The sequence below is a fragment of the Heteronotia binoei genome, chromosome 15 (assembly GCF_032191835.1).
Source record: "Heteronotia binoei isolate CCM8104 ecotype False Entrance Well chromosome 15, APGP_CSIRO_Hbin_v1, whole genome shotgun sequence".
Classification (NCBI taxonomy): Eukaryota; Metazoa; Chordata; class Lepidosauria; order Squamata; family Gekkonidae; genus Heteronotia; species Heteronotia binoei.
This window is the reverse complement of record NC_083237.1, coordinates 17,712,543-17,739,485: the sequence shown is the minus strand read 5'-3', so window position 1 is coordinate 17,739,485 and position 26,943 is coordinate 17,712,543. Positions and strand designations below refer to the sequence as shown.

Below are 26,943 nucleotides of genomic sequence, written 5' to 3'. Positions count from 1 at the left end.
CTGGGGTGACGTTGCTTTCACAATGTTTTCACAGCAGACTTTTTAGGGGGTGGTTTGTCATTGCCTTCCCCAGACATCTACACTTTCCCCCCAGCAAGCTGGGTACTCATTTTACTGATCTCGGAAAGGTGGAAGACTGAGTTAACCTGAGCTGGCTACCTGAACCCAGCTTCCACCGGGAATGACCTCAGGTTGTGAGCAGAGCTTGGACTGCAGTACTGCAGCTTACCACTCTGCGGCATGGGGCTCCTAACACAGGCATAAAGGTAAAGGTGCAAGCGCCAGTCCTTTCCAACCCTGCGGCGACGTCCCTTTCACAACGTTTTCATGGCCTTTTAACAGGGTGGTTTGCCATTGCCTTCCCCAGCCATCTACGCTTTCCCCCCAGCAAGCTGGGTACTCATTTTACCGACCTCGGAAGGATGGAAGGCTGAGTCAACCTCGAGCCAGCTATCTGAAAACCCAGCTTCCGCCGGGGATCGAACTCAGGTCGTGAGCAGAGCTTAGGACCGCAGTACTGCAGCTTTAACACTCTGCGCCACGGGGCTCCTTACTTTCTCAGGTAGCGGCCCTCTATCTTACCCTCACAACAACCCTGCCAGGGAGGCTCGCCCGTGAGAGAGGGGCAGGGAGCAGAATCGGTGAAGGGGGCTGGATCTGAACCTTGCTCCCAGAGCAGTCCTCCCCCCCCCCCCCATGACTCTGCATCGCCCAACAAGCAGGGAGAATTACGGCGCTGCAACCCACCCTCGCCTCCCTCCCCAGTCCTTACCCCCTCCACTCAGCCGGCTGCAAGCAGAAGCCGCACCAAACCCCACTTCCGCTGTGGCTCTCACAGCCGCTTCCGGTGACGTCACCCACCGATTTCCCCCCCCCCCCCCGTGAGGAATACCATAGAGAAGGAAGGGAAAGAGTGACACCGAGACGGGGGATTATTTTGCTTTGAGGGTCGGGTGAATGTTGCAAAGAAGCACTTGGCCGCGGCTCTCTGCGGGGTCCGAGTGGCTTTCCGTCAAGCTTCGTCCTTTAGAAAAGAGGCATCTTCGTGTCGCTCTGGGGCCTGACAAGCTATGGTGAAGCGCCTTTAAAAAAAACAACCTCCGTCACCAGGGCGACAGGGCCGTAGAGAAGAGATGCCCAGGGCCTAGAGCGACCCCACTCGGCTCCCTGAAAATCTTGGCCAATGGCGGGTTTCTGCGGTTTGCCGGAAGTGTAGGCTCGGGGACACTCTATTTCCCCCCTGGCTCTATGATACAGTCCCTGCGTTACTTTTTCTGCCTCTATGGTCTCTCCCCTAGCGCGCTTAGAGGAGGAGTAAGGTCTCGTTGCGCCTGCGCAGTCTACAGCCTTGGCCATGAGAGTGGTCATCGGTGAGTGTATGGAAGGAGGAGGCGTGCAAGGAAAGGTTGAGTCTGCAAGCCTCATCGGCTCGTGTTTGTTGCAGGCGGGCCCGCAGTTTGGGTTGGCCTTTGATGGGCAGGGGAGGGAGGGGCCGCTTTGAGCGCATTTATTTAATGCAGCAGCTGAAGCTGCATTAGGGTTGCCAAGTCCAGTTCAAGAAATATCTGCAGACTTTGGGGGTGGAGCCAGAAGCAAGGTTGTGACAAGCATAGTTGAACTCCAAAGGAGTTCTGGCCATCACAAGTAAAGGGACCACACATCTTTTAAATGCCTTCCCTCCATTGGAAATAGTGGATGGGGGAACCTTATTTTGGGGCCCATAGAATTGGACCCCTTGGTCCAATCCTTTTGAAACCTGGAGGGCATTTTGGAGAGAGGCACTGGATACTACTGAAAATTTGGTGCCTCTATCTCAAAATACAGGCCCCCTCCAGAGCCCCAGATACCCACAGATCAGTTCTCCATTATACCCTATGGGAATGGGTCTCCATAGGGAATAATGGAGTGCCCAGCAAACATTTCCTCCCCCCCCCCCCCCCCGCTTTCTGATAATCCTGAAGCAGGGGGAGGGCCTCCAAACCGGGGGATCCCTTGCCCCCACCTGCGGATTGGCAGCTCCATGCTGCACATCTCCCCCCTTCTTTATTTGACGATGTGAAGTAGGTGAGGCTGAGAGTGGCTACTCTCCAGGCCACCCAGTCAACTTCCATGATGACAGAATGAGGATTTGAACTCTGATCCAATTCTAAGCAGCACTGCTGCAGAAGGCAAACCAATTTTAAGCCACGGGAATCTTCTTTACAGCTCCCCTGGAGAGGGAATGCTGTTTTCTTTCCAAGCAGCCAGTCATATTCCAGGGATCTAATCATTGCACTGCACAGGTGCTCTCCGGGGTATGAAGTTAAGAAGATGATGTTGGGATGTGTTTGATTGATGGCCATGGTGTCTTTCCATGAACCGTGTTCATGTTGCCGTAAAACGATAATACGCTAAATGCGAATGAACCTAACTAACAATCACCAAGAGAAAAGTCAACAGAAAAAAAGCAACATCCTTAAAATCACCATCGGCTATAATACAGTAATGCAAAACAGCATTCACAATCTTGGATAAATGACACAGTGTGCTGTGGCTGCTGTACCAGATTTCATGCACTGTTATCCTCAAACCATTCCCACTCCTTATATTTTTACATCAGCATATCTCTGAAGAACTGGAAGATGCATTTCATTAAGAAGCAATCTTGCCAGGTAAGGTAGCCCAAGAGAATATGTCTGGGCCGAGATCATCCAGCAAGCTACCACGGCAGAGTGAGATCCTAGTCCCAATATTTGTCTCTAACCACTACACCAACCTAGTTCTCTTGGTTAAAGGGAGCGGAACTGTATGGTTGATGATGTAGTTGGTTTATTTGGGGATGAGCATATGTAATCAGAGAGGGCCGACTTCAGTTGGTGGTGCTGTGACTTTATCTTATTTTAAGGCCGTTGTGTTTTGAAGTTTTAGAATAGGAAAGAAAATATACATTCGGAGGGTTTCTAAACAAAATTCTGGGGATTTATTGGCTTTACGTTGTAATATTTTAATTGTGACTCATAAGCTGCCTTAGATCCAAGTGGAAGATGGGATATTTAAAAATGAATATGTAAATGGCAAATTACTTTCCATGAGCTCCAGTATATTAAAATACTTTGTCTAGCCACAAATGTATATACATGTCAATTAACAAATGAATAAATTCATGAAGGTTTTGATGGCCAATCGGCTAAAAACATGATAATTGTCCATAGAAGAAGATGACATTGGATTTATATTCTGCCCTCCACTCAAGAGTCTCAGAACAGCTCACAATCTCCTTTACCTTCCTCCCCCACAACAGACACCTGTGAGGTGGGTGGGGCTGAGAGGACTCTCACAGCAGCTGCCCTTTCAAGGACAACCTCTGCCAGAGCTATGGCTGACCCAAGGCCATGCGAGCAGCTGCAAGTGGAGGAGTGGGGAATCAAACCCAGTTCTCCCAGATGAGGAGGAGGAGAAGACCGCCACAGATTTATATCCCCCCCTTCTCTCTGAATCAGAGTCTCAGAGTGGCTTACAGTCTCCTTTATCTTCTTCCTCTACACAGACACCCTGTGAGGTGGGTGAGGCTGAGAGAGCTCTCCCAGAAACTGCCCTTTGAAGGACAACTCTGCAAGAGCTATTGCTGACCCAAGGCCATTCCAGCAGGTGCAAGTGGAGGAGTGGGGAATCAAACCCGGTTCTTCCAGCTAAGAGTCCGCGCACTTAACCACTACACCGAACAGCCGTATAAAACTAGGACCCTATCAGCAGCTATGGATTGGTATTTTAGTTGAAAGGGGAAGAAGAATAGGTGGATTTTGCAGTGCAGCCTTCTGCTTCCATTCCCTATTATATTTAAATTTCATGTATTTATATATAACATATATTTTAATGTTCGTCCTTGCTTTTCTTCCAAGAAACTCAGGACAGGGTGCAGGGTGTACTATGAGCCCTTTTGTTGCTGTTGTTGTTCAGTCGCACAGTCGAGTCCAACTCTTTGCGACCCCATGGACAAAGTCACGCCAGGCCCTCCTGTCTTCCACCATCCTCTGAAGTCTCTCTTAGCCCTTTTAAAAGGTAGTCCCCTGTGCAAGCACCAGTCGTTTCCGACTCTGGGGTGACGTTGCTTTCACAATGCTTTCATGGCAGACTTTTTATGGGGTGGTTTGCCATTGCCTTCCCCACTCATCTACACTCCACCCCCCCCAGCAAGCTGAGGACTCATTTTACCAACCTCGGAAGGATGGAAGGCTGAGTCAACCTGGACCAGCTTCCGCTGGGATCGAACTCAGGTCATGAGCAGAGGGCTCCGACTGCAGTACTGCTGCTTTCCCACTCTGCCCTTTTACTAAGGGCAAATGTGAAACTGGTAGCTACGTTTGCATCCTCGGGCTGGGAAAACCTGGGTTCAGATCCCTGTCTTTTGCTGAAGAGCTCTCAGGGAGTTGCTGTCAGCCAGCTCAATCCACCTCACAGGAATTTATAAAATGGGAGAGGAGGGGGGAAATGACCTTGAGCAGCCTGAGCTCCTTGGAGGAAGAGCAGAAAACGTCACACACAACCAAAAAAGAGCATTTTATCGAGCACTCTTCACAATTTCAAACACGTTGCACAAAATTGCCTCAGAACCCTTCCAGCAGCCCTCTCGAGTATGCCAGTCGTGTTATCTCCTTGTTACACATAGTGGGCTGAGGTGAAAAAGAGCGCCACATCGAAAGCCCAAGAGTGAGTTTGTGACAAGGAGGAAATTCTCATTCAATCCACTTCACCGCTGTGCCTCACCAGCCACTGTCAGGACAGGACAACAGCAGAGGTTGCAGAGCACCTTTAGTGTATGGACAGAGCTATAGTGTTAGATCAAGGCAGGTAGCTGTGTTCGACTGTCTGTAGCAGTAGAAAAGAGGAAGAGTTCAGTGGCACTTTAAAGACTTAGAACATTTGTGAACGTGTTTCTGAAAATTCACAAAAGCTCATTTTGTTGTTGTTGCTCAGTCACGCAGTCGAGTTCGACTCTTTGCAACCCCATGGACAAAGTCATGCCAGGCCCTCCTGTCTTCCACCATCCTCCAAAGTCTGCTCAAATTCGTTTTTGTTAAGAACATAAGAGAAGCCATGTTGGATCAGGCCAATGGCCCATCCAGTCCAACACTCTGTATCACACAGTGGCCAAAAATAAATATATATATACACACACACACACACATAAATTCCACATGTTAATCACCCTTTGGGTGAAGAAGTACCTCCTTTTATCCGTTACATCCGTAACGCTGTCCAGCCATCTTATCTTTTTTCCATCCTCTTCTTCTTTTGCCTTCTGTCTTTCCCAGCATCAGTGTCTTCTCCAGGGACTGCTCCCTTCTCATTTGGTGGTCAAAGTATTTGAGCTTCAGCTTCAGCATCTGACCTTCCAGGGAACTGTCAGGGTTGATTTCCCTTAGGACTGACTGATTTGATGTTCTTGCAGTCCAAGGGACTCTCAAGATTCTTCTCCAGCACCACAGCTCAAAAGCATCTATTCTGCGCTCGGCCTTCCTTATGGTCCAGCTCTCACAGCCATACATTACTACTGGGAATACCATCATTTTGACTATACGGATTTTTGTTGGCAGAGTGATGTCTCTACTTTTTATTATACTGCCCAGGTTTGCCATAGCTGTCCTCCTAAGGAGCAAACGTCTTTTAATTTCATGGCTACAGTCACCATCTGCAGCGATCTTGGACCCTAGAAATGTGAAGTCTGTCACTGCTTCCATGTCTTCCCCTTCTATTTGCCAAGGAGTGATGGGGCCGGATGCCGTGATCTTAGTTTTTTTGATGTTGTGTTTCAAGCCTACTTTTGTGCTCTCCTCTTTCAGCCTCAACAAGAGGTTCTCCCCTGCCACAAATTGTGTTAGTCTTTAAGGTGCTCCTGGACTCATTTCTAGAGCCGTATTGTGTTAACAGCATTGTGTTGTAACATAAAACGTGTATTAACAAGAGATCGTTTCTATGTCTGAATTAGGGGGCGGGACCGGATTTGTGGGCCGAGCTTTAACACAGCTACTCAGGAGCCGTGGGCATGAGGTGACCGCCGTTTCCCGCCATCCTGGGAAGGACCGTATCACCTGGGTATGTGACAAAGTCTAAGCATGACCCCAGGACTTGGTGGGGGTTCTCTGAAGTGTCTGCTGTGCGTGAGAGCCACCGTGGAGGCGTAAGGATCAGAGTGTTGAGCTTGAGGTCTGGGCAACAGGTTCACTTCCCTGCCAAGCCAAAACAGGACTGTCAGTCCCTCAGCCCAACATGCTTTAGTGAGTTGTGGAGACAGAATGAATGAGAGAGGGGAAATCATAGGCCGATTCCCCACTAGCCTTACGCCGCTCTCACTCCCCTCTTCTCCTTGGGGCTTCTGTCGGATTTCACACGATCTGCCCCGGGGCTGCAACTAGCTCTGCCTCTTTCGCGCAGCAAACAAGATCCTCTACAAAACCGGTTTCTGTTTGCTGCACCAAAAAGGCGAAGCAAGTTGCAGCCCCGGGGCAGATAATGTGAAATCTGACAGAAGTCCCACGGAGAAGAGCATGAGAGCGGCATAAGGCTGGTGGGGAATCAGTCACGTCGTTCTGAGCCCTTAAGAGGTGCTTAGTAAGTCTCAGCCAACTTGTGGCTATCCCAGCAGGAGGTTTTCAAGGTAAGAGATGGTTTGCCATTGCCTTCCTCTGCAGAGTGTTCCTTGGCGGTCCCCCATCTAATTGCTCCTCCCCATGGCAGGGCCTTTTCCAGAGTGGCACCCCAGTTCTGTAATGCTCTTTACAGGCACTTTGGTCAGGCATTCATTGCATTTTTCATTGTCTGTGGTTGCTTCTGCATGGACATTTTTGCCCTCTTTGGTTTCCAGTTTGTGTATGGGCTACAACACTCTTTGGTTTCCAAGCTGGAGAGGTGCATTCAAGGACATCCGCAGGACTTCATCCGCTTCCCGGGCCTCCTCCTCCTTGCCACGCTTCTCTGCAGACCTGGTTGACTATGGTGTTTCCTGAAATAGTGCAGCCCAAGCACTTTAGAATGGGGTCTGGCCAGGAGGCTGTCCAGTTTTGAAGACCACGCCTGCATTGATCCCATTTTCCTTCCACCAGCCCATATTTTCCCTGCCGTGCCACCAAAGGGCTTCTTGAGGCCTCCCCCCCACCCCGCCCCCAAATCAGTGATTTCTTTGGAGCGACAATAGTTCAGCAGAGCAGAGGGTGGGGGGAATGCATGGGAAATGTTGGCAGATGGAGGACTGTAGATTGAAAACTCTTGTAGGGAGGTTCTGCTGCCCTCGCCTTTGTAGCGGTTTAATATTCCAAAGCCTCTGCCTTTAAACAGACCACAATAAAAAACACAAGAGTGCACGCAGACGCTTTTAACATAGCCTCTTTTCTCAGACAGTCTGCACAAAATGAATCCAAACAGTCTGCATAAAAAGAAATCACAGAGCGCACACAGGCACTCTTTAAAGGTTAAGAGTCTGATTGTGACTCGTAAACCCAAATCGTAGGAAACAGCCTGTAACGAATTCTTTCATCCAGATGGCACCCAGGCACTTTATCAAGCAAATTATCCCACTTCAGAGTCTTGCACTTCCAGTCCACTGTTGTTTCAGCGAGGTGTTGGGATAAAGAATAAGTTCATCCACAGCCCTAGTGGAGGTCTCTTGCGACTACACCGTGTCACCTCTGGCAGAACTAAGGACGGATTTGGACTGGGTGGGAGAGCTGTGAGGCGGGAGTCGTTTGAATGACTGGTCTCTTCTTCCTTCTGTCCCCAGGATGAGCTTTCCCGTGTGGGGCTCCCCCCCTGTGAAGGTGCTGTCAACCTAGCTGGGGAAAACGTCCTGAACCCCCTGCGGAGGTAAGTCTCCAGAGAAGCGTAACTTCCAGATGAGTTCCCCATGGCAGGGAGACGTTGAATATAACTTTCCAGCTGCTCTTCTTGTCGTGTTAAGAGTTGTACTAGTGAGTCTCTACTGTCTGATCCTCTGACAGAACGTACTCAAGAAAAATTTACGGTGTTCTGGTTCCAAATAGTGGAATATCTCTCCAAACATAATATTCTCCCCCCAAAAAACGTTTTTTTTATCATGATACGTTCTTTGTAATATGTTCTGGGCTCATTTTCGCTCCTCCGGTCTGAATACAAAAATTGTGAGCTCTAAATAGTTGAGTTTGTTTAATTGGATGTCTTAATATAATATTGAGACAGTTATCTGTACATTCCTACAGTAGAATCAGTCAGTAGAATATCTTTTCACTGGATGCTCTTCAGTGCAAAGAATTGGGCTTCAGTTATGAATTGGACTTTTATGAATTGTTTGCTGCTCTGTGATCGTTATAAATAAATTCATCATTCAGCCCACTATTGTTTCAATGAGGTATGACTGCTCCTTCGTTCTCTATTTTATGGGTTACTCTTTCTTTTTCTTGGGTTTTTTTTTTTAAATTGTAAATTATATCCTCACTAAGGCTGCATTATTTGAGGTGACAGATTACAGTGTTCTTCCTTGTGAACTGAAAATTTGTAAATAAAAATCTCTTTTTCTTCAAAAAAGAAAAAAAGAGAGAGAGAGTTGTACTAGTGTAAGGCTAAAAGGACTTTAGTTGTGATGAGTGGGGCAGGACTGGAGGAATCTGCGGCCTTGTTGAACCCGTGGCCACTGGCCCCTTGTGGAATTCTGACAACAGACGGTGGGTGCCCAAGAGAAACGGTTGGCACCAATACTCCCTCTAAGCTGTGGAGTCTTGTGAGCAAAAACTGCTTCGTGAGCGACTAGCATTCAAGTTGTGAGCTACTGCGTAAATTAGCTTGCTCTGGGGCCATTTTTCCTGAAGCAAGACAAAAATGTGTGAGCCAAAGGCTAAAAGAAACTGTGAGCTAACTCATACTAACTCAGCTCAAAGGGAACACTGGTTGGCACTGTGGAGGAGTGGGCACAACCACAAAACCTCAGGCTGTTCTACAAAACTTGAGGGGGTTCCCAAACTGCTGTGATGCGCTGCCAATTTCTGCAAAAAACGCAAAACAGACCTTTCCTAGGAACCGTTCTTCTCTGTGTTTGTCACTGGGAGGACAGCTTAGCAGGCTGCTCTTGGGAGTGTGTATGCCGCCAACGCCAGCTTTAGGATGAGAATGGTTGTGACACCGTGATGGTCTCTCTTGTTGCAGGTGGAGCGAATCCTTCCGCCAGGAGGTGGTTGCCAGTCGGGTTGAGACCACAAAGACTTTGGCAAAAGCCATTGCAGAAGCTGAGCACCCGCCTCGCTCCTGGGTCCTGGTCACCGGCGTAGGTATTGAACCCCATGCGGAAGTGTAGCTTTGCTCCCGATCGGTTGTTATTGGCAGAGAACTAGTGTCTGTGGTATAATGCAGCTTCTAGACCTTAGTGGGTGCTTCTGTGGTTTCATGTGAATGGTCTGATGGACCGCAAGAAAAACATTTTCACTCAGTGGCTATTAGCCACAGGGTATAGATGGAACTCTCTGTCTTGGGCAGTGATGCTCTTTATTCTTGGTGCTGGGGGGGGCGGCAACAGTGGGAAGGCTTCTAGTGTCCTGGCCCCACTGGGGAACCTTCTGATGGTACCTGTTTTTTTGGCGACTGTGTGACACAGAGTGTTGGGCTGGATGGGCCATTGGCCTGATCCAACATGGCTTCTCTTATGTACAGGTTTGATTCCCCACTCCTCCACTTGCAGCTGCTGGAATGGCTTTGGGTCAGCCATAGCTCTTGCAGAGGTTGTCCTTTAAAGGTCAGCTGCTGTGAGAGCCCTCTCAGCCTCACCCACCTCACAGGGTGTCTGTTGTGGGGGAGGAAGATAAAGGAGATTGTGAGCCGCTCTGAGACTCTGAGATTTGGAGTGGAGGGCGGGATATAAATCCAATATCATCATCATCATCATCATCATCTTACGTAATAAATGTTTGGAACTCACTTCCACAGGCTCTGGTGTTGGAAAAGGAAAGGTCCCCCGTGCAAGCACCAGTCGTTTCCGACTCTGGGGTGACGTTGCTTTCCCAACGTTTTCACAGCAAACTTTTTACGGGTCGGTTTGCCGTTGCCTTCCCCGGTCCTCTATGCTTTCCCCCCAGCAAGCTGGGTGCTCATTTTACCAACCTCGGAAGGATGGAAGGCTGAGTCAACCTTGAGCTGGCTACGTGAAAACCCAGTTTCCGCCGGGGATCGAATTCAGGTCCTGAGCAGAGCTTGGACTGCAGGACTGCAGCTTTAACACTCTGCGCCACCGGGCTCTTCACTCTAGTGTTGGTCGCTAACTTAAATGGCTTTAGAAGAGAATTAGGCAGATCCGTGGAAGACAAGCCCAAGGATGGCTGTAAGTCTCCATGACAAAATGGAACTTCTGTGTTCAGAGGCAATGGAATTCTGAGTCCCACTCGCTGGAGAAACAGCAACAAAAAGGAAGCTTTGGCATCCCTGCCCTTCTCCTTGGAGGCTTTTGGGAGGCCTCTGATTGGCTGCTGTGCGAAACAGGATGCTGGTCTAGATGGACCAACAGAGCTGATCTTTTATTCCACTGGATGAAAGCACAGTGTCTCTTTTGCCCCGAGTACAACCAGTTTTAAACATGTAATGCAGCGAGGGTGGGGGGAACCATTAACAACCCTGATGTCCTGGGCGGAATGCTGGCTGCAGCCTATCCCTTGCCTGTCTGATAGCCCCCCCCCCCCGCCCAATCATTGCCGAGCCACTGTGATGCCACGGGATGCTCACAAACATTCCACCTGTGCAGGGTGAAGGTATCAGCATCAAAATGTTGACTGATACCCTCACGTAATAGCGTAGGCAATGTAAAGGGCTCTGTTTGAATGGGGGTTTGCTTAACACGGGGCCTTGGAGAGAAAAGAGAGGATTGTTGATAGGGTCACCGAATGGGAAGAGAGTCTGTCCAATTGGGGATGCCGAGAGAAGGAAAGCCCAGGAGCTGGAGCCCTCGATGCAGTAGACATAAGAAGGATTTAAAGGAAAAGCAGAGGCCCATGAAAAAGCCCTGGAGCTTAGAGAAAACCTCATGAAGGGCCAGGTGAGAGAAGGAGAACTGCTCTGTTGGCAAGGGGAGAAGGAAGCTCTGGAGGATACAGAGGTTGTGGTCATGAAGGGCAAGAAGCAGACAAGAGGAAAGGCTGAGTCAAACTAATCAGGTAGACCGTAGGCTTGCAATATTTTCTACACCTTCTGTTGGGGGGGATACACATGAAACTGCCTTATGCTGAATTAGATCCTTGGTCCGCCAAAGCCAGTATTGTCTACTCAGACTGGCAGCAGCTCTCCAGAATCCCAGGCAGAGGTCTGTCCCATCACTTAATTTCTAGATGTTTTAACTGGAGATTATCAAGGAGCCCCGTGGCTCAGAGTGGTAAAGCTGCCAAACTGCAGTCCAAACTCTCTGCTCATGACCTGAGTTCGATCCCAGCGGAAGCTGCGTTCAGGTAGCCGACTCAGCCTTCCATCCTTCCGAGGTCGGTAAAATGAGTACCCAGCTTGCTGGGGAGAAAGCGTAGATAACTGGGGAAGGCAATGGCAAACTACCCCGTAAAAAATCTGCCATGAAAACATTGCAACGTCGCCCCAAAGTCGGAAATGACTGGTGCTTGCACAGCGGACTACCTTGACCTTTACCAGGGATAGAACCTGGGACCTTCTGCATGTCAAGCAGGCACTCTACCACTGAGCCACAGTTCCCCTCGAGTCTTAAAAGAACGGGTGGGTCTTCCAGAAATTACCTGTGCCTCAGGGGCAAACGGGAAGGTCTGTTCTACTACAGCAAGACACTGACCATCTTCCTGTGTCCTTTATCCCACCAAGGCTATTACCGGCCGAGCCACACCACCAAATACACCGAAAACAGTCCCGGCGGGGACTTCGACTTCTTCTCTCGCCTGGTGACCCGCTGGGAGGCAGCGGCTCGAGTCCCCGGCCAGGCCACACGCCAGGCGGTGGTGAGATCCGGCAAGTACATCCTCGGAGGTGGAAACGCTCTTCAGAGGAAGCAGGCAGCTGAGCGGCTCCTGATTGGCTGATGACCCCGAGTCCACTGAATCTTGCGCTGGCCCCAAGTTAAAGGGGGCCGTACCTGGGAGAGGGGTCTGGATCCTCTTTGCTCTGGTTTTATCTGAAGCCGTTTGGTTTGTGAGACACCTCCCTGTCTCTGGTCCACAAGCCTCTTTTGTCGTACCTGGGATAAACCCATAACACAGGCCACCTTCCCCAGTCCTGTCCCATACATGCATAGTTCTGAAATTCCGTATGTGCATCATCAGGACTCATTTTGTGGCAGGAGCTGCTTTGCATATTAGGTCACACCCCTGATGTAGCCAATCCTCCAGGAGCTTACAGAAGGCTCTGTACAAAGAGCCCTGTAGGCTCTTGGAGAATTGGCTACATCAGGGGTGTGTGGCCTAATATGCAAAGGAGCTCCTGCTACGAAACGAGCCCTGTACATCATAAGTACATTCTTTCTGAAATTCTGTAAATATACCCTGCTCATGGATTTGTAAGAGCCCCTTGGTGCAGAGTGGTAAAGCTGCAGTACTGCAGGCCGAGCTCCGCTCACGACCTGAGTTCAATCCCAGTGGAAGCTGGGTTCAGGTCGCCGCTCAAGGTTGACTCAGCCTTCCGTCCTTCCGAGGTCGGTCAAATGAGTACCCAGCTTACGGGGGGGGGGGAAGCGTAAAAGACTGGGGAAGGCAATGGCAAGCCACCCCGTAAAACATCTGCCATGAAAATGTTGTGAAAGTAACGTCACCCCAGAGTCGGAAACGACTGGTGCTTGCAAAGGGGACTACCTTTACCTTTTTAATGGATTTGCAGGTGAATACTGAGCTACTGGGGAACTTTCCAGGCCGTTATAAAGTGTACCCATTTTTTTCCTTTTTGTATTTTATGTGTGTGTGTGTGTGTCTGCACCTGAATATCATGGCGACCTCTGGTGACTGACCCCTACTGGGAGCCTGGAGGATATTCAGAGAGGTGGCTGAATAGAGCCCGCCCCTGCCCTCCCGACTGCTGGTATTCCAAGGTGGTCTGCCAGAATTGACCCTGCTTAGCTTCCCAAATCGGGCTTGCCTGGCTTACCCAGGTCAGGGTTAAAGTGTACCTGTCGTCGCGTATCCCCTGCCTGTTCCCTACACTGATGTAGGATAGTGGTTCAGAGACTGAGCAAGAATCTAGGAAGCCTCTAGTTTTTTTTTTTTTGCCTACAACTCCCATCAGCCCCAGCTATTGGCCATGCTGGCTGGGGCTGATGGGAGTTGTAGGCAAAAAAACATCTGGAGAGCTACCGTTGGCTACCCCTGCTCTAGTTCAAATCTTATCCCCGTGATGGACTCACTGGAGAGGAAGGGGAGCCTCCCATTTAACATTCCTTCTCCCCTAGGTCAGGGCGACTGAGGTTCAAATGCGCTGTGTGATTTACACTCTCTCGGCCTAACCTGCCTCACAGGATGGTGGTTGTGAAGGACAATCTGCGTGGGGAGAGAACAGTATCGTCAGTTGCTGCAGTCCTGATGGGGAGAAATGTGGGGAGCCACCCTCCTTCCCTAGTGGACAGAAACTAGAGCTAGCGGGAGGAGGCAGCGGAGGAGGGAAGCTGGAACAGCTAGTGAGGAGAGAAATAAAAATCCATTTTTCCATCTTTCATGGCTCCTCATTGATCTCCTGAGCCAGTTTGGTATAGTGGTTAAGTGTGCGGACTCTTATCTGGGAGAACCAGGCTTGATTCCCCACTCCTCCACTTGCACCTGCTGGGAGAGCCCTCTCAGCCCCACCCACCTCCCAGGGTGTCTGTTGTGGGGGGAGAAGATATAGGAGATTGTGAGCAGCTCTGAGTCTCTGATTCAAAGAGAAGGGCGGGGCATAAATCTGCAGTCTTCTTCTTCTGATCCCCCTCTCCCAATTTTGTTCCCAGGTGTCGTGTTAGGCCGAGATGGCGGCGCCATCGCCCAGATGTTATGGCCCTTTCGCCTCGGCCTTGGGGGAGCCATCGCGTCGGGCCATCAGCCTTTCCCCTGGATCCACGCGATGGATTTGGCTGGCATCGTGGCGCATGCCCTGGAGCATGAGGGCGTCAGCGGAATCCTGAACGGTGTCGCTCCTTCCGCAGTGACCACCAGCAACAGGGATTTCACCCAAGCGCTGGGATCGGCCCTCCGACGCCCCGCCGTGTTGCCCCTGCCCGGCTTTGTGGTCTCCGCCGTCTTCGGTTCAGAGCGAAGCATCATGTTGCTGGAAGGGCAGCGGGTGGTGCCCAAGCGGACCCTGGAGAGCGGCTACCATTTTGCTTTCCCCGACTTGCCCTCTGCCCTCCGGGACATCCTAACCTGATGCAAGGGGAAAGGGGCGGGGCCTAGATTTAATAGCGTTTTCTCCGCAGGCTATGAAAGAAGGGAGAATCGAGGGCGGTTTCCTTTCTTTGTGGCTGTGACTCCACCACCATACTTCATATGCGTAGTGTTTTATTAAACCGTTCAGGAAGGCTGGTCCGCTCATGACCCGTTTGTGAAAAAAACAACCCTTCTCATTCTGGAACCCCCCAGCAGCTTGCTCCAGGGCAGTTTCATTTTGAAGAATCAAATGTGTCGGCAGTAGAAATAGGCTTGCAGGAAGCGTTATCTGCGGGGCCTTTTTCTTTGTAGCAGGAACTCCTTTGCATATTAGGCCACACCTCCCCGATGTAGCCAGTCCTCCGAGAGTTTACAGGGCTCTTAGTACAGGGCCTACTGTAAGCTCTTGGAGGACTGGCTACATCTGCGGGGTGTGGCTTAATATGCAAAGGAGGAGTTCCTGCTGCAAAAAAAGCCCTGGTTCCGTTTGCTGGTCATACGAATGTTCTAACCTTCCATATACCGAGTTACACCCTCGGTCCATCTAGGTCAGCATTCTGACAGTGATCAGCTCTGTCTAGGGCAGAGAAAAGCCCTGCCCAAATCCTTGAAAACTTAACTAGAGGGCGACAATTGAAATTCAGACCTTCCGTGTCCTCAACATGGACTCTGCTATCTCCCCCTAGTGGTGTTTGTGCTGTCTGCCTACCACGTAGCGAAAGTTCTTCCAAGGGGGCACAAAGTGGAGAAAGAGCGGTAGTGGTGTAGGCGAGTGGTCTTTCAGGCAAGCTTGTCTGCCATTACTAATCTCAGGGGTGGAATTCTAGCAGGAGCTCCTTTGCACGTTACGCCACACACCGCTGATGCAGCCAGACCTCCTGGAGCTTACAAGGCTCTTTTTTGTAAGCTCTCGGAGGATTGGCTACATCAGGGGTGTGTGGCCTAATATGCAAAGGAGCTCCTGCTAGAATTCCACCCCTGAATAATCTCCTGACTAAAGAGACCTTGCTGTGCTTCAAAGGAACCTTTTCCCTGGAACTAAGTTTGAAAAGCACTGTTACGAGCGCTGCCCAGGCAGGAGTTCCAAACTAGTTGACCTTAAATGGAAATAAAAGATGCCTCTCGGTGCAAAGAAGCTTTTAGAAATGCCATATGCTGCTTGAAATCTGCTATGGAGATAGGATGTGTGTATCCATTACTGTAGTGCTAGTTGTGAATAGGGACAGACAGTTTCCCTCTTTTGTTTCCAAAGCCTCATTTGCTTGGTTGTATTTATTGGTTATAAGTCCTTTGTTTTTGATTTGCACTAAGTGTGAGAACAACATTTCTGGTTGAAACTTTTTGGTCTGTTCGATTTGGATGGAATTTTCAGGGATCGTTATCTCTCATCGCTCAAGAGAAGCCTTTTTCAGACAAATCTCAGACAGACAAAAGGCACCCTGTTTTCTGGGCACTTGAAGGCAAAACATGGAGAAATAAAATGAAATGAATATCATTCAACCATCCATCCGTTGCTTCTTGTTACCTAATAGGTCTTTTCGGTTTCTTTTCTTCATTAGTTTGAAAATAAAGGAACATTTCATTCCCAGCTATGGACTTGAATTGTTTTATGCCATAAAGTCTTCTGCACTGTTTGCTTTATAGCCCCCGTGCCAGTGGTTATTGCTGGCTTTGGCAAATGTTGTCAATGTTTTGTGCCCTCCATATACTGTACATTTCAGTCTGTGCCGACACAAAGTACCTTTGGCTTAAACTTCAGCTAAGATCTATCTGTGTAGTGCTGGAGGAGACTCTTGAGAGCCCTGGACTGCAAGAAGATCCAATCAGTCAGTCATAAGGGAAATCAACCCAGACTGTTCCCTGGAAGGTCAGATGCTGCAGCTGAAGCTCAAATACTTTGGCCACCCAATGAGAAGGGAGCACTCCCTGGAGAAGACTCTTGAGAGTCCCTTGGACTGCAAGAAGATCCAATCAGTCAGTCGTAAGGGAAATCAACCCAGACTGTTCCCTGGAAGGTCAGATGCTGAAGCTGAAGCTCAAATACTTTGGCCACCAAATGAGAAGGGAGCACTCACTGGAGAAGATCTTGATGCTGGGAAAGACAGAAGGCAAAAGAAGAAGGGGACGGCAAAAGATGAAATGGCTGGACAGTGTTACTGATGTAACAAACACGAATTTGAGCAGACGTCGGAGGATGGTGGAAGACAGGAGGGCCTGGCGTGACTTTGTCCACGGGGCCGCAAAGAGTCGGACTCGACTGTGTGAATGAACAACAGCAAAGATCTGTCTCATAAACCTTGCAGGCCAGGTGCTTCTAAATCTTTTATGTATGCTCATACCAAAATTAAATTTAAGAGGACAACATATAAGACCGAAAGCCTACGTAGGCCAGCAGTTTGTTTCAAATAACAGCAAACCAGAAGCTTCCTGAGAACTCAGAAGGACAACACAAAAGTGACATCCTCCCCCTACACCCAACATTCAGTGGTATTCTGTCTCTGCGCTCGACTTAACTCTATTTAAGGAGCAAAGAAATAATTGGGGGGAGGGGAGTGATTTCTGTTGATTCTGCCCTTCTGCTCCGTCCCCTGTGCTGATTCCATGCGGATATGCTGGTTCCCCGCCCTCCCGCCCCCCAGGAAAAAATTCAGGGTCTCAAAAGGCTGCCATGGGAGGGCAAAAGTCCAGTTCCATGAGCTAAGTTGGCTGCAGCCTGGTGGCATTTCCCCCTCACCAAAGATCTATCCCATGAACCAGAGTCTCAGAAGCTCTCCGAACGTGGAGCTCCATAGAACTCTCCTCACTCCCCATTTCAGCTTCCAATGTCAAAGTTCTGACATGAAGAGCCAGGGACTTTTGTTTCACCACATGACATTTCTGGTAAAATACCAAAAAACAATACAAAATACCAACAAACCATGTTGTAAATATATCCAGTCATGTGTAATTCATGAAGTGTTGCTACTTTCCTGTTCGGAAGGATGAAGAGCTCAGTGAAACTGGAACGCCTGCATGCTCTTTTCCCGCAGCCTGAAGGTAGTCCAAGGAAATGGTGCCTGCTTTACAAATCTCCACTGCTCCTTCAATCACGCCAAATGGATTTAGGTTTGGCACCATCTGAATCCCACTTGCATTCTGCAATGGGCTGCTTTTTTGAATTTATATCACCACCTTTCACCTCAGGTTCCCAAGGCAACGGTTCAGTGTGCTTCTCAATTGGCCAGTTAAGTACGGAATACCTTCTCAACCAAAGATGCCCATTGTCTATTAAGAACGTATAAGAATGTAAGAGAAGCCGTGCTGAATCAGGCCAATGGCCCATCCAGTCCAACTCTCTGTTTCACACAGTGGCCAAAACCCAGGCATCATCAGGATGTCCACTAGTGGGGCCAGAAGTCCAGAAACCATCCGCTGGTGCCCCCCAAGCACCAAGAAAACAGAGCATCACTGCCCCAGACAGAATGTTCCATCTATACTTTGTGGCTAATAGGCACTGATGGCCCATATGTTTATCCAATCCGCTCATGAAGCTGCCTATGCTCATAGCTGCCACCACCTCCTGTGGCAGTGAATTCCATGTGTTACTTGCTCTTGAAGGATTTCTTTTTATTTGTTCTAAACCTGCTGCTCATCAATATCATTGACTGCTCACAACTTCTTGTACTGTGAGAAAGGGAGAAAAGTACTTCTTTATCTTCTCTATCCAATGCATAATCTTGTAAACCTCTCATGTCATTTCTCCAAGCTAAAGATCCCTAACCTCTTTAACCTTTCTTCATACAGACAGCGTCCCATTCCCTTAATCGTTTTAGTTGCCCTTTTCTGCACTTTTCTCAATGGTATGAAATCTTTTTTGAGGTGCGGTGACCAGAATTGTACACAGTATTCCAAATGAGGCCACACCGTCAATTTATACAGGGGCATTATGATACTGGCTGATTTGTTTTCAGTTGCCTTCCTAATAATCCCCAGCATTGCATTTTCCCTTTTTATTGCAGTCGGACACTGAGTCAGCGTTTTCAAGGGAGTTATCTACAGTTACTGCAGTTCAGACCCCATCCATGTATATTTATAGTTAGGATTTTTGGCCCCACTGTGTATTTATTACTTTGCACTTGCCCACATTGAACCTCCTTTGCCATGTTGACACCCATTCGCCCAGCCTTGACGGATCCCTCTGGAGTGCCTCACAGTCCTCCCTGGTTCTCACCACCCTGAACAACTCAGCAGAGCGCATGAACCTGTAATAGCTGCAAGACAGACAAAAATAAGGAGGTGTGTGTCTGCCCTGCAGGGATGAAAAAAATCTTGAATTCCTACCTGTCTTGCAGGACTTAGAAGTTCAGGAGCCTTCGAAAGAAAGAAATGTGGGCACCTCTTCCCTGCTTTGTCACCCGCCCCCCACCGATCCCCCTCCCAGCTTACAAGGCTCTTTTTTTGTAAGCTCTTGGAGGATTGGCTACATCAGGGGTGTGTGGCCTGATATGCAAAGGAGCGCCTGCTAGAATTCCACTCCTGGTTGCTAGGACTTTTTTTGTAGCAGGAACTCCTTTGCATATTAGGCCACACACCCCTAATGTAGCCAATCCTCCAGGAGCTTACAGGGCTCTTAGTACAGGACCTACTGTAAGCTCTTGGAGGACTGGCTACATCAGAGGCCGGTGGCCTAATATACAAAGAAATTCCTGCTACAAAAAAAAAAAAAAGCCCTGGGACTTGTTACCCACAGCTGCACTCACTTTTTAGTCATGACTTTAGCAGTTCTGTCCCCTTGGTCTGCTGGTTTTCTGCTTGCACAGGCTTTTGTTTAAACACACCACAAATAGGGAATGGGATGATAATGAACAAAGGAGAAACAAAAAGAAACTACACCACGTGTCTAATAATAGAAACATATTATTTGCAGTCACCTGTATAATCATTCAATGAATTTTACACAATAAATTTTCCATACACTCATTAACAATATGCATTCAAGTTCACATATTCTGTTGTGGTCCTTAAGATTATATCGAGGCCTTTAAGTGCAACTCGAAAAAACTGTGAACCGCACTAGAAAAATGATCAAATTGCTTTGGAAAAGGACCAGCATTTTTTTTTCAAACAGACTGCTGCAATGGTATCTTTCCAAAATATCACATCGGATGCCTCGAAGACAAGGGAATATTCAGAACTGAAACCCCGGCCTCCTCATGCCATGCCAGGCTCGCAGCTGCCAATCCTGGGAGCTTTTGAGGGGTGGGGCTTGGCGGGAGCACCTGGGTCACTGTGACATCGCTTGCAGATGAACACTTGGAAGTAATGTCACAACCCTGTAGGAATTTCCCCAATCTGTATAGTAAATACCATAGAGATTGGGGGGAATTCCTCGATTGTCACAGACAGGATGGCCAGCTTCCTGATGGGGCCTGGAGACTTCCCAGAATTACAGTGGATCTCCAGACTACAAAAATTAGTTCTTCTAGAGAAACTGGCTGCTTTGGAAGTGAGGGGGCCAGGCGTAGTAGGACAACCAGGTGGAGAAATGTGAGGTGGCCTGCAGCGACAGCGTGGTGCCACCTCTCTAGGAATTTCCAGAACCTCTATGGCAAAACCATAGAATTTCCAGCAATTCCTAGATACGACTGGCATCATGTTCAGGGTTTCTTGGACATGATGCCACTCTCTTGCCAGTGGTGATTTTTTTTTCTTTCTTCTGCTGGCCACTTGGAGTGACAGAAGGCAAGAGCCAATGGGCGGTAGGAGATCTCCCATCCGCAGCAGTCACATGGCAACCATACTTGGGAGGTTAGAGTGTATGGTGTTATACTCCACTCCCCTCCCCAAACCCTGCCTTCCACACACTCCATCCTCAAATCTTTCGCTAGTTGCTTCTTGATTAAAACAACGTGGAGGCAGCTCCACCTTGCTGTAGGAAGACAAAGCACCATTTGGGAATCATGAAACAACAAAATTGACTGCCCCTCCCCTTTCTGACGTTAGAATGTTCTGGAACATCCTGTGATATGACATCAGTTCTGACAGAGACTGAAACCTGTGTGCAAAGAGATGATGTATCATCCAGTTTCTAGCCTGTTGTCCAAATCGGAGACCCGTTTCCCTTCTACCTTCTCAGCCTTCTTCAGGAGGTGGCATGATCTTTTTGTCCTTTGGCTCGAAGTCCCTCTCCAACTGAATCCCAAATTTCTCACGTAGGACGGCTGGGATCTCAGAGCTTTGCAGTGGGGTCTCCGTACGTTTCTCCCCCATTGTGGAGATGAGACGCCATCCCATATAGGTAAGGCACCCACCGTCTTCCTGATGCAAGGAACAGAAGGATTTGCAGGGGAAGATAGAACTGGGCGAAGTCTGGTGATAAACGCACATGTCAGCAAAATCCTCCAGCTTCTTCTTCTCAAGGGTGAATTGATACAAAGGTCTCCCTTCCTTGCCAGGAACTTCCCGGCGCTCCAAGACCCAAACTCCCCCCTTATTGCCGAGCCAGAAGATGCCTCCATCTTGGACTTGTTCTGAGTCCGGCTTCAACTCCAGTGGCTCTAGAAAGGCTTCCCCAAAACCGACATCGCAGAGGAAGGAGCGTCCATGCAACTGGACCAAAATCACCATATGGTGCAGAGGGGGGCCATAGTGCCCCGTGAAAGGGTTCCGGACGCGACCGGACACTGCTTTGGTGTCATATCCCAGCGTCTGCAGCAGCCACAAGAAAAGCCCGTTCAGCTCGTAACAGAAACCATCCCGGTGGCACCGGACTGTCTTGTCGCAGAGAAGGGGCAACGCCAAGGAGATTGGCTCCCCACAGTGGATGCTCAGGCTCCCAAAGGGCACGAAGAGGAGATGGCAACGGTAGAGACGGTGCAAGGTCTCCAGAGAAGGCTGGGCGGGACCCTGGTACCCGACCCGTAATAGATATTGGCTAACATCCATGTTGTCCTGACCTGAATGCCCCGGCAGGCCTGGTCTTGCCAGATCGCAGAAGCCTTGAAATCCCGACAAAGTCACCTACAATTAAAATAAAAACAGATTTTTTTGGGGGGGGGGATTCTTTTGTAGTAGTAGTAGTAGTAGAAGAAGAAGATGATGATATTGTATTTATACCCTGCCCTATACTCTGCATCTCAGAGTCTCAGAGTGGTCACAATCTCCTTTACCTTCCCCCCAACAACAGACACCCTGTGAGGTGGGTGGGACTGAGAGAGCTTTAACAGAAACTGCCCTTTCAAGGACAGCTCCTACGAAAGCTATGGCTGACCCAAGACCATTCCAGCAGCTGCAAGTGGAGGAGTGGGGAATCAAACCCGGTTCTCCCAGATAAGAGTCCACACACTTAACTGCTACACCAAAGTGGAACTCCTTTGCACATTATGCTACATCTCCAAGAGCTTACAGGGCTCTTACAGGGCTCTTTTTACAGGGCTTACTGCAAGCTCCAGGAGAATTGGCTACAACAGGGGTGTGTGCCGTGGTGGGATTCAGCCTTACCATAACTAATACTTCAGCAAGCCTTACTATAACTAATGCTTCAGCAAGCCTTACCATAACTAATGCTTCAGCAAGCCTTACCATAACTAATGCTTCAGCAAGCCTTACTATAACTAATGCTTCAGCAAGCCTTATTATATCTAATGCTTCAGCAAGCCTTACCATAACGAATACTTCAGCAAGCCTTACTATAACTAATGCTTCAGCAAGCCTTACCATAACTAATGCTTCAGCAAGCCTTACTATAACTAATGCTTCAGCAAGCCTTACCATAACTAATGCTTCAGCAAGCCTTACCATAACTAATGCTTCAGCAAGCCTTACCATAACTAATGTTTCAGCAAGCCTTATTATATCTAATGCTTCAGCAAGCCTTACCATAACTAATACTTCAGCAAGCCTTACTATAACTAATGCTTCAGCAAGCCTTACCATAACTAATGCTTCAGCAAGCCTTACTATAACTAATGCTTCAGCAAGCCTTACCATAACTAATGCTTCAGCAAGCCTTATTATATCTAATGCTTCAGCAAGCCTTACCATAACTAATGCTTCAGCAAGCCTTACCATAACTAATGTTTCAGCAAGCCTTATTATATCTAATGCTTCAGCAAGCCTTATTATATCTAATGCTTCAGCAAGCCTTATTATATCTAATGCTTCAGCAAGCCTTACCATAACTAATACTTCAGCAAGCCTTACTATAACTAATGCTTCAGAAAGCCTTATTATATCTAATGCTTCAGCAAGCCTTATTATATCTAATGCTTTAGCAAGCCTTATTATATCTAATGCTTCAGCAAGCCTTATTATATCTAATGCTTCAGCAAGCCTTATTATATCTAATGCTTCAGCAAGCCTTACCATAACTAATGCTTCAGCAAGCCTTATTATATCTAATGCTTCAGCAAGCCTTACCATAACTAATGCTTCAGCAAGCCTTATTATATCTAATGCTTCAGCAAGCCTTTCCATAACTAATGCTTCAGCAAGCCTTACTATAACTAATGCTTCAGCAAGCCTTATTATATCTAATGCTTCAGCAAGCCTTACCATAACTAATGCTTCAGCAAGCCTTATTATATCTAATGCTTCAGCAAGCCTTTCCATAACTAATGCTTCAGCAAGCCTTACTATAACTAATGCTTCAGCAAGCCTTACCAAAACTCATGCTTCACAAAGCCTTATTATATCTAATACTAGCAGTAACCATGATGAGTAAACAGTTTAAAAGCAGCAGGAAGTCCTCGTTCACAAAGTTTGAGCGCTCGTGACCTGTCTGCGCCTCAGCAGTTGTCGGGGTGCACTCGCCCCCGGTGCTTCCTGATCCAGCCTCGCAGCCGCGTGCCGATATTTTTGCGCTGCCTTTCGCCTCTTGCAGCTGGGCTGCGCTGTTGACTCCTTAGGGATGACCGGCTAAAGACGTTGCGGACCCACTGAAAAAAGTTGGTGACACTCCGGCGGGACGTGGGTGCGGCGGACGGGCAGCTGGGAGCCGGTGGGGTTGGCTCTCCTCTATTGGCCACTGCTGGACTCTGCAGGAAGAAGAGAAGTCATTCTCACAGCCAGGGCTCTGAACGGAGGGATTCTTGGAACTGGAGTTTTAGCAAGCAGCTGCTTGAAGGCGGGGGGGGGGGGTGCTGTGCTGACTGCAGCAGTGGCCTGCTTTGGTTTTGGTTTTGCCCATTGCTTTGTCCCTTACAGGTCACACTTTGATGCTCACACTCTATGGACTCTGGGACTGCAAAGGCAGCAGTTCCTTATTTATGTAAAGGCATTAATTTGCAGCTCTACAATATTCCTTCACCCAGGCTAAAAAGATGTGGCCTTGTACTTTCACACTGATCAGCTAGGCCACTTTAAGGATGCTTTCTAACAAGCTTGCGGGGAGGTTAGTATAAAAGCCTAATATAATAAATAAGTAGGCTTGCCAATCCACAGGTCCCAGCGGGGGGGAGGTTCTCCCGCTTTCCCAGGCTGCTTCCCCCCCCACACTCAGCTGGCCAGCAGGGGGGGGGGGAAGCCCCATCCCCACAGCCCCCATGTGCCTTTCCCCCTCCAGAGGCTTCAGTCTCCGCTCAGAAAGGCTTCCTCTTGGGATGGGGTGTCTGTGTTACTTTGAAGAAGTTGGCAGCAACTCATGAGTAAAGAGGCCAGTCCCTCACTTCGGAGTCCCCAGAAACAGGGAGGGGGAGGGAAATGTCTGCTAGGCACTTCATTATTCCCTATGTGGAGATCGATTCTCATAGGGTATAATGGAGAATTGTTCTGTATATATCGGGGGCTCTGGGGGGCTGTTTTTGCGTTAGAGGCACCACATTTTCAGTATAGCATCCGGTGCCTGTCATCAAAATACCCCCCAAGTTTCAAAATGATTGGACCAGGAGGTCCAATTCTATGAGCCCCAAAATAAGGTGCCCCTAGCTTTCATTATTTCCTATGGAAGGAAAGCTTTTAAAAAGGTGTGCTGTCCCTTTACATGTGATGACCAGAACGCCCTTGGAGTTCAATTATGCTTGTCACACCCTTGCTCCTGGCTCTGCCCCCAATGCCTCCTGGCTCCACCCCAAGGTCTCCTGGCTCCACCCCCAAAGTCCCCAGATATTTCTTGAATTGGACTTGGCAACCCTATAAATAAGTAAATTTCTGCACAATGAGGACTAGAATCTCTTTTACATGATAGCTGACATCTTCCAGACTTCGTCTATCCCACACAAAATGAGCATCCCTTGGAATAAAAGCAAAGGCTGGCCCCATTTGACATAAACTGGGTCTTTTCTGAGGTGTTTTTTGCCAGGCACTAAATTTGCAACCCAACGTGGGTCCTTTCTGCTGGGAGGCTGTACCAACAGAAAAACTGGCCTCCTGAATTCAACAAATTCATGGAATAGTGAACTATTTAGAACTCCTGCATACAGGAGCAATCTATCTCTGGAATTGGGCACAAGCAACAAAAGAGGGCCGACATTTTTGTGCCCTGCTCCAGAACTTCCCTGAGAGGTCTGGCACTGGAACCCTTCCGTGTGATGTGACCAGGAGGCATCTTGCATTCTTCTCTGCACTGGCCCTGTATTCCCAGCAGGCCCCATTCCTCAGACTTTCTAGAGCTTGCCTCTAGCACCTCCCTCGCTGTGCATTCCCAAAGCCCCTTGCGGGCTGGGCAGCCGGGACCCTTTGCCAGAGTGGGGCTTCTTCACCTTGGCCTCTTCCCCTCTGGGGCTGCCTTCCACTCCTCCTTCCTTCTCGCTGGCTTTGTCCTGCAAAGTGCCCTCAACTTGGAGGCTGGCCTCAGGACTGGCCGGGGGGTCTGGAAGTTCATCGTCGCTCTCAGACTTGTAGGGGGGGAGATTGCTGTAGGTGAGGTAGCAAGGGAAGTAGCCCGTGGAAGCACCAGAGTCCTGGAGGAGGTCTTCACGGTCTGTGAGGTAGCAGCTCTCTTGTGCTAAGTAGTCACCGTCAGGAGACTCTGGCCTGGGGGTCTGGGGGCTCTCTGTCACCTGCCCATCACTGTCCTGGCTGTAGACAGAGGTCACCTGGAAGGGAAACACCATTTGAAACCAAAAAAACACTTCAGGTGACAGAGGAATGTTTTTTGTGAGGGGATCAGGGCCATCCCCAGGGGGTCTGGCACCCAAGGCGAGGTCCTACCCTGCCACCCCTCACCCCACAGCCTGCACCCCTCCTCCCTCGCCCCCAGTGAGGGTGAGCACCACAGCAACAGTGCGGCCTAGCGCCTGCACTTCAAAGCACAAATGCCTCCCGGCCGCCATCGTTCAGCCTGTCCGCCATCGCTTCTGGAAGCTTTCACAAGGGATGGTGGCTGGGCTGAGTGACGGTAGCCAGGCAGCACATGCACTCTGAGGTGCAGGTGCCGTGCTCACCCATTTCCCTCGCTGAGGGCGGGGGGAGGACCCAGCCCAGTACCCCCCCTGGATGGCACCCTAGGTAGTGGCCTAGGGATGCCTAATGGAGAGGGCTGGCCCTGCAGCTGGAGAGCCAATGGAAAATGCTGAGCCAGATGGACCAACTCTCTGACTCGGCATGAGGCAACTCCATAAGCTGACCTGGTTTCCCAGCAACCATTTGATAGGAAGCAGGGCCCATTTCTCCATGGTCAGAGGCCAAGACTTCCATGCAGCAGGTCTCAGGTTATTTAAAGAATTTCAGGCAACAGCAGACATTGTGAAGGTCTGCAGAGCCGCAGCCAGTTAGAGTTGGCAATACTAAAGCTAGGCAGGCCTAGAGACTGACTCTGCATAAAGCAGCTCCAGATGTTTCTGGAAGGTCCCATAGCTCAGTGGTAGGGCACCATGTTTTGCACACACAAGATTTAACTCTGGTGCCATAGAGACCCCACGTTCTGAGGAATAATCTGGGAGAGCTCCAACAAGTCTGAGCAGAGAAGACATCTGCTTGTTCTAGTTTCTCATTTATTGATCTCCAGGACTGAGAGGATTATTGCCTGAATTCTTCTCTCACCCCACTCCCCTCCCGACCCCTTATTAAACTAACTTTTCTGTTTATCTGTCCAGCTTCTCTCTCTCCTTTGAAGATAAGTCCTATTTCACCCAAAGGGTGATGAACACATGGAATTCACTGCTACAGGAGGTGGTGGCAGCTGCAAGCGTAGACAGCTTCAAGAGGTGGTTGGATAAACAGCAGAGGTCCATCAGTGGCTATTAGCCACAGCGTTTTGTTGGAACTTTCTGTCTGGGGCATTGATGCTCTGTATTCTTGGTGCTTGGGGGGATGCAGCAGTGGGAGGGCTTCTGGTGTCCTGGCCCCACTGATGGACCTCCTGATGACACCTAGATTTTTTGGCCATTGTGTGACACAGAGTGTTGGAATGATGGACTGTTGGCCTGACCCAATATGGCTTCTCTTATGTTCTTAAGACTTACCACATTTACTATGACCTCCAAGGGTACTTTGGGTTGTTCATCTGGCGAAGGCGAAGACTCCTCTGGGGAACTAGAAAGCAAAGGTTCGTCTACTGCCCCTTCCTCCACAACATTTCGACTATCCTGAGAGGCTTCCTCTTCTTCCTGTTCCTCTTGCTGCCTTCTGTCGATGTCTTGGCTCTGAATAATGGAATATAGCATTACTTTCTGGACCAGAACTGGAAGACAGACAACAGTAACATCTT

General features: G+C 49.1%; 2 protein-coding genes across 2 annotated transcripts; one reads left to right on the top strand and one right to left on the bottom strand.

Moving 5' to 3' along the window:
* Positions 1-1,262: 1,262 nt before the first annotated feature.
* On the top strand, positions 1,263-15,906 carry SDR39U1 (short chain dehydrogenase/reductase family 39U member 1). The gene is made up of 7 exons (XM_060256210.1): positions 1,263-1,370; positions 5,966-6,072; positions 7,754-7,836; positions 9,148-9,269; positions 11,803-11,946; positions 13,904-15,017; positions 15,287-15,906. Exons 1-6 carry the CDS (start codon positions 1,355-1,357, stop codon positions 14,317-14,319), a joined length of 888 nt encoding a protein of 295 aa, XP_060112193.1. The 5' UTR covers positions 1,263-1,354; the 3' UTR covers positions 14,320-15,017; positions 15,287-15,906.
* Positions 15,907-20,429: 4,523 nt separating this feature from the next.
* LOC132583223 (arylamine N-acetyltransferase, pineal gland isozyme NAT-10-like) lies at positions 20,430-21,242 on the bottom strand. Its single transcript, XM_060254891.1, has one exon. It carries the CDS (start codon positions 21,240-21,242, stop codon positions 20,430-20,432), a length of 813 nt encoding a protein of 270 aa, XP_060110874.1.
* Between the last annotated feature and the right edge of the window lie 5,701 nt (positions 21,243-26,943).